Below are 12707 nucleotides of genomic sequence, written 5' to 3' on the forward strand. Positions count from 1 at the left end.
TTTGATGCATCTGCGAAAAATTCAGAATTCACTTCCTTGAACGAAATTTTGCATGTTGGTCCTAATTACAAACCGACATTTGTTCAATCCTTCTAAATTTTCGTTTCGGGCCTATAGCATTAACAGCTGATATCAAAACAAATGTATCGTAATATTTGGGTTCGTAAACAAGATAGAAATATCAAAAAATCTTATGGAGACCGTTTCCCGATGCACCCATTGGCATCTATGAATTAATACCTAAACTTTTGGTCTATCATCATCTCCCTTTCAAGCTATCAGAACCATCAAAAACTATCCCGAGACGAATGTTCCAAATATTCTCAATCTATTTCTAGAATTCTTGAGAACGATGTCTATATTGATGATGTGGTTACAAGTATCGACTCCTTGGATAGCGCTAAAACCATTTGCGAGGGTTTGCAGACTGTATATCGTCTGGTGGTTTTGAATTAAAAAAGTGGGAATCTAATAATTCTAATCTGCGTAAACTTTTTTCTGATTCTGATGTACAAATAACATTTCTCTAAATCGGATTTTCAATGGAATCTTCTACAAAGGTATTGGGATTAAAATGGGATCCCTTATCAGATAATTTTTCATTCGAAATAAAGCTTACGTGGAGAAAATGGACAAAGAGACAACTTCTTTCAGTAATAGCGCGAATCTGGGATCCTCTGGGTTTCCTACTCCGATAGTTGTTAAGATAAAAATATTATTGAAAAAAATTTGGACATTAAAATCGATTGGGATGAGGAATTACCATCATTTATTATTACATCATGGTTAGCCGTATATTCCGAATTAGAGCATCTTAATAACTATCAGATTCCGCGTTATCTCGAAACATCAAAACAAAACAAATGTTCATTATTTGGTTTCGCGGATAGTTCAGAGCAAGCGTATGGAGCGGTGTAGTTTATATTAAATCTCTTGGCAATCCGAATTTCTTGTTGATTTCAAAATCGCGGTGTAACACCGATTAAAAACCAACATAGCCAGGCTTGAACTTTGTGCCTGTCATTTACTGTCAAAACTTCTGAATTTTATATTAACGAATAACCAACATAGTATAGATTTTGATTCATTATGTTTCTTTTTTTCCGATTCTATGATTGTCCTTCACTGGTTAGCAGGACCGGCTACTCGTTGGAAAACATTTGTAGCCAATAGGGTAACAAAAATACGGGATCTCATTCCTAATGCACAATGGCTTCACATTCCTTCTAATCAAAATGCAGCCGATTGTGTTTTCTCGAGGTCTTCGACCTAAGGATTTTATCCAACATAAGAATTGGTTGTTTGGCCGGATTGGGTGAATGGTCCTATATCAACTTGGCCTGCAAAACGGTTGAACCTTCCGGAGATATTGATCAAGAAAGAAAAGCTAACGCTCTAATAGTAAAGAGTGTCATACCACCGATCAATCCTTTATATGAATTAACGCAAAAAATTTCTAATTGGTGCAAACTTGTAAGAATTTTCGCTTATATATTGAAGTTTTGTAAAATTATAACAAATCGAAACCGACTTTTGACTTCAGATTTGAAACAGCCGAGGTTATATATTATTCGATTTAGTCCAAGAACATCATTTTCCCGAAGAATTCAAACTATTAACGAACGGAAAGTCTTGTTCGAAGAAGTTTTGCCGACTAAATGTGGTTTTGGATTCTAATAATTGTTTACGCGTTAAAGGTAATTAGGATTAACAACTAATAACAATCCACTTCTTTTGCCAAAAAAAGACCAAGTAGTAAATTGTCTCATAGATTACTACCATATTAATAATTTACATACTGGATCAAACTTAGTATTATCTTTATTGAGGCAAAATATTGGATCTTGTCGGCTCGTGCAATAATTCGCAATCGTCTTAACAAGTGTATAACTTGTTTTCGACAGAATCCGAAACCCATTTTTCCATTCATGGGCGACTTACCAGTACCGCGCATAACAGCCAGTAGAGCTTTCCTAAACGTCGGCGTTGATTATGCAGGCCCCTTCAATATCTCCATGAGTCGTCACAGAGGCGCTCGAACCTACAAGGCTTATATATGCTTGTTCATCTGTTTAGCCACTAAGGCGATACATCTCGAATTAGCTTCAGATTTAACAAGCGATACATTTTTAGATTGCTTGAAACGATCCCTAGCCCGGCGTGGTCCTATTAAATGTATTTACTCCGATTGTGGAACCAATTTTATAGGAGCCAAAAATACTCTTGATTCCTTATTCCTTCTCCTAAATTCCGAAGAGTATAAAAAGCGTTTCAATGAATTATTGGTTTTAACATGACATTGAATGGAAATTTAATCCACCGTTTGCCCCACATTTTGGAGGTATATGGGAGGCGAATATTAAATCAGTGAAGACCCATTTTTTAAGTTATAGGGTTGCAAAATTTTATCCTACGAAGAGTTTATACAGTCCTCAATCAAATCGAAGCCTTACTGAATCAAGACCGTTATGTTGGCTGAGCAATGATCCGTCGGACCCTCAGCTCTTACGCCTGGCGCACTTTTTAATGCAAGAGCCTCTGTCGGATTTGCCCGTTGACTATGAAAACTTGAATTTGACTAAAAGAAAACAATTGCAGTCATAATTGTCGCTTCTTACTGGAAGCGATGGAATGTGGAATTCTGACCGAGCTACAGGTCCGACAGAAATGGAATACAGTCCTAATCCTATTAAAAAGGGTGATTTGGTAGTTGTAAAACAAGAGAATGCGCGTCCGCTCCATTGGGGGTTGGGAAGAGTTGAAGAGGTTTTTCCGGGCTCCGATGGAGTGGTTCGAGTAGCATTGGTAAAAACGGGAAATACCCTAATCAAGCGGCCTGTTGTCAAACTATGCCCCCTACCTATTCAATAGTTTATATCTCTGAATTATTCATTTCAAAAAAAAAAACTTTTCTATCTCATGATATATTTGCTTCTATATATAGTTTTGCCAAATTTTCAATCTTCAGGGCGATGAGAAACCCCTCATAGTCTCTGGAAGATTCTTGTAAATGTCCAAAAAATCTAGACCCTGGCGCGAAAATAAAACTTCCGCAATCTAGATCGTGTGAATGTGGTAGGTCGTGAGAGGGGGACCCTGGCGCGAGGTCAGGCTTCCGTAACCGATCTACTCTGAATGAAAGTTTGAATTTATTTTTGGCAATTCTATCCTTCCTAATCATGAGGTTCACTATGTACCATTTCGAGTATTTTCAGAAGTATAAAAGGCTAACCTTTTAGTCGGGGGAAAATGTTTGCGCCGCACCTGTGTAGGTTGTCGGACCTGTAAAAGGTTTGTTTTTCTACTCGGACAATACGTTTCAAATTTAGCAATCGGGCAATTCTGACTCATAAAAAGGCTGATGCAGGCAATAGTTTTTGGCATTCAATCAATTCATTCCGCGCCTTTCATTCGTTCAGTTACTTTCAGTTCCTTACAGTGTTCGAGTTGATTTATTCCGTGGTTTTCATTCATTTGGTTTAATTCATTCATTCAGTTACTTGCAATCAATACATTCAGTTCCTTTCAGTGTTTGTTATCAGTTCAATATTATCATGGATTAATTTCTATTGTGTGTCAAGTCAACAGTTATTTTTATTTGTCAGTGTATTCGAATTCTTTTCAACCTATCCAACGACTACGCTGATGTTTCCAGATCCAACCAAATAGCTGCCGCGGCTTGGACTTCCAAACAGATAACATTTTCATACAATATTAATTAGTGTTCATTTTGTTTTCATTTATATAAAATTTATATAGAATATATTTTAGTTTATTATTGATTACGGATGTAAGAGAACTTTATTTTTAATTTATTGTTTACCATTGGTTTTTGTTTTCTGAATACATTTAATTTTTGTTATTTCCTCGAAGTATAAATACTTCGAAAGGGGTTTGAGAAACCCCCCAACATCAACACTTTTTTTATTATTAATTGCATTCTTGTCGTTGGTGGTAGTTATACAAGTTTTACATTTAACGTAGCAGCACCAATGATAACACAGTGACATCTTTCAATTTTCTCCTCAACAACCGTATTGTAGCCACGACCACAACACAATGGTGGCAACTGCCAACACTAAGTCCTGTAACACCCACCGAACAGGTCCTGGAAAAGGATATAATATAATAAGAATATATTAAAATATTTCAATCACTTTGGAAAATGTTTTTCATAAGGCAAATAACAAATTTAGACCAAAATCTCAAAGAAACATATTATAGTACTAATTATTTCAACCTCTCAATCCTCCTTCTACATGATCATATAATAAATGAAAATATCTTATTTACCTTCCTTTTGGTACCAAAACTTCCTGCAGATAAATCTTCTTCACAATAATCAGGACTTTTTGTCAAATAAATAAGTTGATTAGACATCGGCGCTGTAACTACTGGTGCCACACCAGATAACTGTGTAGCTAAAATAAAATATTTCATCTAAATAAATCCGAATTATTTTTTCAATATTATTACCTACTTGTTCCCAATCGACGTGGAGCAACTTCCACAGCCTGATCCATTTTCCTCAAGAGCTTTTGACCGGTGACTGTTAAAGCTTCCAGAGCTTTCCAACATGTTTTCACACTACAAGAACCGGACACTCCATGGCATTTACAAGTAATTGCTTGGGATTGCTGAACAACCTAAATAAAAAATAAATTATATTGATTTTTATAGTGAATATAACTTGAATTACAATGAATTACTTTTCGGCCTATCCTGTTGTTATGAAGATTCATTGCGGCTAGCCTTGTGTGAAATTTGATCATGTCGGGATCTGCTTGTAATTTTCGTTTTTTGGCGATCGTTTTTATTACAGCATTTTTAGTTGCTTGGTCGAACAATTTATTTTTGAGCAGCAGTTTCTTCATCAGTCATTTTGCCAAATCTGGAGTAATAATGTAATATATAAAAAATTAAAATAATACTATGTTAATTGTTTAAGCATATAATTTAAGCTCAAAATTGGATAAAAAGTTAAAATTTGGCTCATATCACTTACACACACACATGGATACAAACAAACATACATTCTTTAAATTTTGGTCTCAAACTTCAAAGTCAAGAAAACATAAAATTAGCAAAACGGACTTTCAGACTAAAACAAATTTCACTTGTAAAATTTAATAAAATTCTTACTTGTCTTTAAACGGCGTAGATTTACCATCTTTCAACTTCCTCTGCCTTCTCCTCCGACGTCTTCTTCTTTCATGAAGAACACTGGCAGTTACATGAGTTCTTTCAGTGGCATCCAAAAATCTTTTGGCAAACAAAGATCCCCAACGGACATTGTCGGAACAACCGCCCCACTTAAAATTACCACCTGGTGGTTCACCTGGAGGTGGTGCACAGGAGCAGTGAAAAAGCTCACCTGCTGCGCAGGCACGAGCTATTGCTAATGTAACTGCTGCTGATCCTAAGGCGTACATGAATGCCTGCTCCCTTGTACCTAGAAAATAAAAAAAGTAGAAAAATTTGGTTTCCAAAATTCTGATGGTTTTTCAGATTATTAAAATATAAAGCTACCAAGTTTTCAAACGATTTTCTGAATTTTCTAACACTCCTCTAACAATGATTCCACGTAGATGTTTTTGCTCTAGGTTTCAACATAACAATATAATTTTTAATTATATAGGATCAAATATTAATTTCACAAGCGTGGAATAATTATAAATAAATTATTTATTATGTAATATTACTACCTACAAGAATTGTACAAAAATTATTCCATTCCGGTATCATCTACTTGTCTATTTACCTATATCACCACGCTAGCAATTTCATTAATAATAAACAAGATAGCTCTCTCGCCAAGTTTTTGTAGAATTAGTAGGATAAACTATCAAAAATTCATGAAAAACCATATTTCAAGAGAAAGGTCTTGGTAACTTAAGCAACTGTGAAAATTGCTTTTCTGCATGAAAAATTATTTACTACAAAAAATGTAGAAAGGTTTGAGCAAGTGTCCGAAACAATTTGAAGTTGATGTGGAAAAGTGAAATAAAAATAAAATAATAATCGTCACTAATATCAAGTTTGCCACGTTCCAAATGGTGAACCAAAATTTATATTGTCACTAAATAGTTATTCAAAAATCTGTATTCAGCACAATCTATCAACTACATTTATCGGTTTCATACATATGTATATACTATATATATATATATATATATATATATATATATATATATATATATATATTATGTAGTGTGTGTTATATATATACTACCCAAGTTTTCTTAAATTAGCCCACGCCTTCTTTTATATTTTGCTGAGGCAGTTAATTAAATAAAAATGTGAATTTATAGCCATCGATCATTGTTTTCTTAATAACCTTCTTTCATATTATACGTCTTTAAAACTTTGTGTGTAAACATGATTTAATAATTCATTTCAAAAGTTTTTCAGACTATCATTTATAACAATTTTTACGTCTGCAACAAGCCACCTTGCATCACATGCAACTTTAGTTGAGCTTTTAAATATGTTTTGCATGGAAGTAATGAATAGTTGGGAAGGCTGGTGGAAAATTAGCTAAGAAATAAAAAACTACAGAAATAAAATATTGTTAATACAGTTAATTGGATAATTTCTCAACATAAACTATACAAGGTAACATGTTGCAAAATTATGGAATTAACCTCATAATTCTAATAAAAAGACTTTTTGTTGTGTTCCTCTTTTAATTGAAACTATTTAGAAGTGTTTTATCGATTCAGCGTTTTTTGATATGTTATGATTTTTGACCTCTATTGTACGTTTAAGGTTGTTTCCAATATTTCACTATTTTCGAAATATTAATTTTGTTTTGTTATTAATGAATACAGAAAGTGCTACAAACTGTAAAAACATGATACTATTCTCAATTTATATAAATAAATTCGTAAATAGATGGTTTGGGCTTTTCTTCTATGCTGGCATACCATAGAATAATAAATTTGTATCTTGATTATGCTTACAATGTTTGCACAAATTCCGTGTGGGATATATACTTTTAGAATATATTATGTAGAAAAACTGTCCAAGTGAACATGTCACCTATAATTGCAGTATATCGCATAATTTATATCTAAGCATGTATAGACAATCATAGGCCTGTGGCCAAAAACCAACTTAACTAGGCGGAATTGTTTTTCCACTGATATTTTTAACTTCCCGTAGGGTAAGTTATTGTAATCATCCAAAAATCGAAATTGAAAATTTTTGTATTTCTCGACGTTTTGAAGGTTTCTGAACATTTTGGCATACCTCAGAAAAATGGATGTATGAGTGTGTGTGTGTTTTGTGTGTCCGCATTTTTGAGTTTATGATTTTACACATTCTGCATGTCAATGCTAACCAGAACAAGTAATATATTTTTTCAAATCAGTGTTTATTCCGACATTTCTAAATTTATATATGTGATCAAAAACTTTTCCGCAAACCACGTGTATCCCTAGTGTAAAATATATAATAAACTTTGGAAATTTATCACAGTTTATTCTGCCCGAAGGTACATATTTGCACCATCTGCATATGTGGGAGTGTTGTATGCAATAACCGACTCAAAATGTTGTATGTTGCTGGATATTGTATTTATATTATCGCAAGCAAAAATCTCTCACAAGCATTAAGTTTGAAACTAATCGAATTCTTGCTCCAGTTCACACCGAAGATATATGACTAAAAAAGAAAAAGGGAGAAAAATAATTGAAATTTTAAGTATATCACCGGAAAAATGACTAATTAATTTGCGAGAATTTGGAAAGTGATTTTATTCTTGGAATAAGTTTCAGATTGACTACAAATCATAATATGTTCTTTCCTGTCTTTTATCACTTAGTACTTTTGATGCAGTAATTAAATATTTGTTAAAATTACTGTTTTTTTAAATACTACTATGCATAATAATGCTTAATCATAAATGAAGTTTTTGTTGATGTTTTTCCAAATTAATGCTAATATTATTACTTCAAAAAAATGTTATTTATGCTAGATAATAGATGCATTTTATAAATCTTGTTTTATACACTGATTTCATTGTTTAATTTCAGATTTTTCAATCTTTTTGTTTAAATTTATATTATTAATAATGTGAATAAAATATTTCACATTTTAAGAAAAAAACTTATGTTCAAAACGTTCAAATGCAACTAAAAATATTTGAATTTTACATATTGATACAAAGGTTTTTAAATTATTATTTTATCATTTAACTATGTTCATTAAAGAAATATATTAATACATTAGGCATTTTTTAATTTTTACATCTCTGTCAAGGTAAAAGTTCAGTTGGTTCTTTATACCTCACCTAGGTGTAATAACGTTTACTTAAAAAAATCATATTAACGTTTCGTAAACCGAGCAACAGTGCTCACAACCGAAAAAACTAACAAGGGAAGAAAATACATTTTCTATGAGTTTTCAAACGTTGCCGTTTTTCTCCCGATGGCAACGTCGAAAAAATCAAAGTGGTGAATGGTTTAACATCTTTTTCCCTCTACTTTCAAATATTGTTGTTCAAAAATTCTTAACTTTACTGATTTTTAAAATGGCGGTGTAAAAGACCTTTTTACCCGCCCGCCTACCCTATTTTATTTATACTTTACCTCTAGCAAGATCAGGTCCTAGAACAGGAGCATTAAGAGCACTGGAGCAATTCCATCTCCTATCCTCCAAAAGTGTAGAGCAGGCTTCCAATGTCAAGTGGGCCGCTCTGGCCACATGGGGCATTGTGTCCAGGGCAGCTAGGCAGAGAGCGGTCTGACGCGGCGACATGCCCAAGGCCTGCCTGCAGGCCGAACCCTCATCGAAAGATTCGGGGGAAAAATGTTTCAAACCTCTGGTAAAAGATAGTAGGAATTAGTATAAAAAAAATTATTAACTAATTTAGTTTTTATAGATTTATTTCATAGTCATTACAATCGAGACATGAAAATAGAGTTATTAAAAAAATAATAAATTCTGCTAAACAAAATTTGTTAATTAAAATTTCTATAAAATATCTGATAATTAGATGTACATATGACGTAACGATTATTTTTAACCGCAAAATAATTTTGTTTAAACTTTCTTTATTGGTTCTACAAGGCTGCTGGTCCAGCCTTTCCAAAAATTCATTCCGTCAATACAAATGAGATGTTTTGTGAATCATTCAAATCAGACGGTTCTCTTAAAAACTGAATTGCCATTTTTGCACTTTTTACACCGCAGCTTTAAAATTGGCTGGATCTGCCTATGCCCAAAACTAAGCAGCACGTTTCCCCATCAGTAGGAATCAAATATTTTTTAAATCAATTAAATCGGTTGATCCGTGCTCCGGAAATTACGAACAAAAATTGTATCCGCATACATATACATTCATTTTTAGTAAGGACTAGAAAGGTAAATTTATGTAAAAAATCTATTTAGATTTTTTTGCGATTACTATAACTTACATTAACAATAAAATAAGTAAAAATTATAAAATTGTTAAATATTTACTTGAATCTACATTCTTCTTTATTGAACATACGCCTAAAACTAAAAACGCCAGATATCCAAGTAAATTTTTACTATCTATGAAAGTAGAACTCTTACTGTTTCTGTGGAGTAATTCATGGTTGCTGAGATTAAAATTTATATTTAAATTTTAGATACAAGATTAAATTTAGTAATTACAGAAAATAAATAATCTTAATTGAATTAATTACTAAAACAATATTACACCTAACATTAGTATTATGTAATGCAATAACTCGAAGAAAAATTGTTATAATTTTGAGATATTGAAATGTTTGAAGCTTGTAAATCTTGAAATTCTTCTCATGGTGAAAAATTTAAGATATGCTCTGATCATCTGAAAAATTGCGAACCCTGATTTCTGATTTATATAAAGATGATTATACACATTAATACACAAAATTTTCTACTGATGAAGAGAATTCTCATCGATCTCAGTTATCTAGTTAATTAGTACAATTGCAGTTTCAAATTGAAGATTTGTGAATCAGATATCTTCACTTAAAAAAGGATTTTGTTATCTTTTGTTATCTTTTGTTATCTTTCCATTTTTAACCGGACAACAAACGAATTCTGAATATCAGGAAGGTATTCATTTTTCGGTTTTTAATTAACGTAATCCTGCTTTGAGTATGGCATCGGCATGGCATGTCGAATCGTAAATTATCAATATTCTTTTCATGGCTGTTACCGTTGGCGTAATTTATGAATTGTAAAGTTGTAATTTATAAATATTAAGAGGTACAACTGGCGTGGCGAATCCGTGGATTATCGGACGAGTATTATTCCTATATTCTCGGTGAAAATACTCGTGGGATCCGCAACGAACCAGTTGGATTTAATTAATATAAATTTATAGTAACGGAAAATAATTTATTTTGCTGAGATTTTTTACTGATATAATATTTATAATAACGTAATATTTTATAATTAAGCATATGTAGTTGGTTTTAGTACTTACGTTGTACTTGGTTTTACGCAAATGTTACTTCGTTTATAACTTGAATTTTTCGTCCACTTTCGTAGAATTTTTTTGACGATTTTTATAACAATAGATTTTATAGGTTAAATTAACATACTAAAATATTACAGTCCTCCGATAAGCGCTTAAAATATAAAAATTTATCAAAGTTTAGAATTTTCCGCACTTTTGTGTAGATTCTAATCAGAATCTAACATTCGTATTTCGTTCACGGGAATTGAATGAAAAGAAATGTGTTAAACAAATTAATTAAATTTATGCAAATAGATGAAAATTATGTTAAACTAGTGGGGTGTATGGCATCGTGCCTTATGGCAAATTGCTGGAACTTCCCGTACCGTAACGAAATGTTCGAGGAATAGATTATTATAAATATTGTAACATTGTATAATATTTATAAAAATTATATAAACTGAATTCTAAAGTTAAAATTATTTGTTTAAAGTATGTTAGAACTTTAGTCAGAATTATAAATAAAATCTGAATTATTTTCGACAAAAAAAAAATTTTCCTGAAAAACAAATTATTTTGTAAAACAAGCAGAAAGTTCTTTGAATCGGACGCTTAGTTCCCTCCAAAACTGCCATTTTTTGCAGATTTAGCTCTGTATCTTTGAAATGGCTGGGCCTGCCTTTGCCAAAAACTAATAAACACTTTTCCCAATCATTACTAATAGAATGTTTTTTAGATAATTCAAATCGGATACTCCCTTCTCTCAAAAACTCGATTTCCCTTTTTGCACTCATTGCTCTTCATATCCGTGACTGCTGGACCTGCCTTTGCCAAAAACTAATCAACACATTTCCTCAATCCTTATCAATAGGAATCGAATGTTTTTTGAACCATTCAAATCGATTGATCTGTGAGCCCGAAAACGTGACTGGAAAATTGTATCCATACATACATACACACACACATCTATTTTTTCAGAGGTATGCCAAAACGTTCAGAAGCCTTCAAAACGTGAAGAAATGTGAAAAATTTCAATTTCGATTTTTGAACGATTACAATAACTTACCCTACGGGAAGTTAATAAATTCATTACATTTATACAATTATAGATATCATAGGTGAGTTTGAAGAACATCATTTGGAAATTGCATTGATTAGTTTTCACTAAAAATCGCCCAGGATGTTTCGTCGCAATTAAAAGTTGAGAAAAAAATTTTCAGGCTATTTTCATGAAACTTTGTATAACGACAGATGTTGCAGGTTAAATTAACATACTAAAATATTATAGGCTTACGATAAGCGGTTGTATTATAAAAAATCATCAAAGTTTAGGTTGTGACATAGAATTTTAATCAAAATGAATTAGAATAAAACAAATGAACGCTCTGTGTTTTGTTGGCAGTAAAAATCAAAGTTCGAAACTAAAAATGCTTTTACCATTTTACCATTACTACTGGTTCCCTGTCTAAAGCATTTGTCCATTGTCATCATCATCAAGACACCTAAAACTGTATTTCCGCTCAACTTAAAATGGTCCAGTGGATTAAATGAATATGAATGAACAAGAATGTACGAGATATCAGTCTCTTAATTCGCATACAGACAGACGGGGACTTAATTATGCAATATGAGTGTTTATTAAACCCAGAAATTTTTACTAGAGCGATGTCAGTTTCCTTTAGGAATTACGTGGGATGATTACAATCTATTAGCCAGACCGGATAATGTAAATGAACTCTTTAAGAATATGTTTAATCCTGGGATTATTAGAAGAAAAAGTGGTATACTTCGTCAAGTAGGAGTAGACAGATGTTGGGTATTATTTAGAGTTTATAAATGACGCAGTGGTTTATCCTTGCATAAGTTTTCAATTATATGGTCGATATTTATATAATCGGAAATTAATTTCTTACACGTTACACTTCTATTTTGCTTTTAATAAGAAAATATTCCTCAATAAGTTTGATGAATTAAAAAATTAAAAACCATGGCATCAACTTTTAATATTAATTGCATACTTAATTTGCATATATAGAACTACCCTTAAAATGTACGTTCTCTATTGATTTAATATCATTTTGTATTTGTTTTTAAATAAAATTAATATTCTCAAAAATTCTCTATTACTGCAAATATTGCTTCAGAATTGATATTTGTTTATAAGATTAAACAAATATATATAGAATGATTTTGAAAAAAAATGATTAAAATAATAACGCTTAAGTTAGTAATATTTTTTTCAATTAAATTGTTAATTTAAGTATTTATTGTTTTAGTTAATATATTCATA

At 31.9% G+C, this 12707-nt stretch overlaps 1 protein-coding gene across 1 annotated transcript; it reads right to left on the minus strand.

The window, feature by feature from the left end:
* Positions 1 to 4078: 4078 nt before the first annotated feature.
* On the minus strand, positions 4079 to 8915 carry LOC113373489 (protein Wnt-11b-like). The gene is made up of 7 exons (XM_026613782.1): positions 8905 to 8915; positions 8592 to 8824; positions 5168 to 5452; positions 4710 to 4834; positions 4481 to 4646; positions 4294 to 4421; positions 4079 to 4108 (listed from the first exon to the last, which is right to left on the minus strand). Exons 1-7 carry the CDS (start codon positions 8913 to 8915, stop codon positions 4079 to 4081), a joined length of 978 nt encoding a protein of 325 aa, XP_026469567.1.
* Positions 8916 to 12707: the final 3792 nt, after the last annotated feature.

This window comes from Ctenocephalides felis, unplaced genomic scaffold (assembly GCF_003426905.1).
Source record: "Ctenocephalides felis isolate EL2017-DRISC unplaced genomic scaffold, ASM342690v1 CF-g0.4_SCAFFOLD_01604, whole genome shotgun sequence".
Classification (NCBI taxonomy): domain Eukaryota; kingdom Metazoa; phylum Arthropoda; class Insecta; order Siphonaptera; family Pulicidae; genus Ctenocephalides; species Ctenocephalides felis.

Excerpts from the sequence above, each read along its gene's own strand:
- LOC113373489 (XM_026613782.1), bottom strand. Across the intron at positions 4,647-4,709 it reads ACAACAGGATAGGCCGAAAA|GTTGTTCAGCAATCCCAAGC; the intron begins GTAATTCATTGT and ends TTTTTTATTTAG. Across the intron at positions 4,109-4,293 it reads GTTTTGGTACCAAAAGGAAG|GACCTGTTCGGTGGGTGTTA; the intron begins GTAAATAAGATA and ends ATCCTTTTCCAG.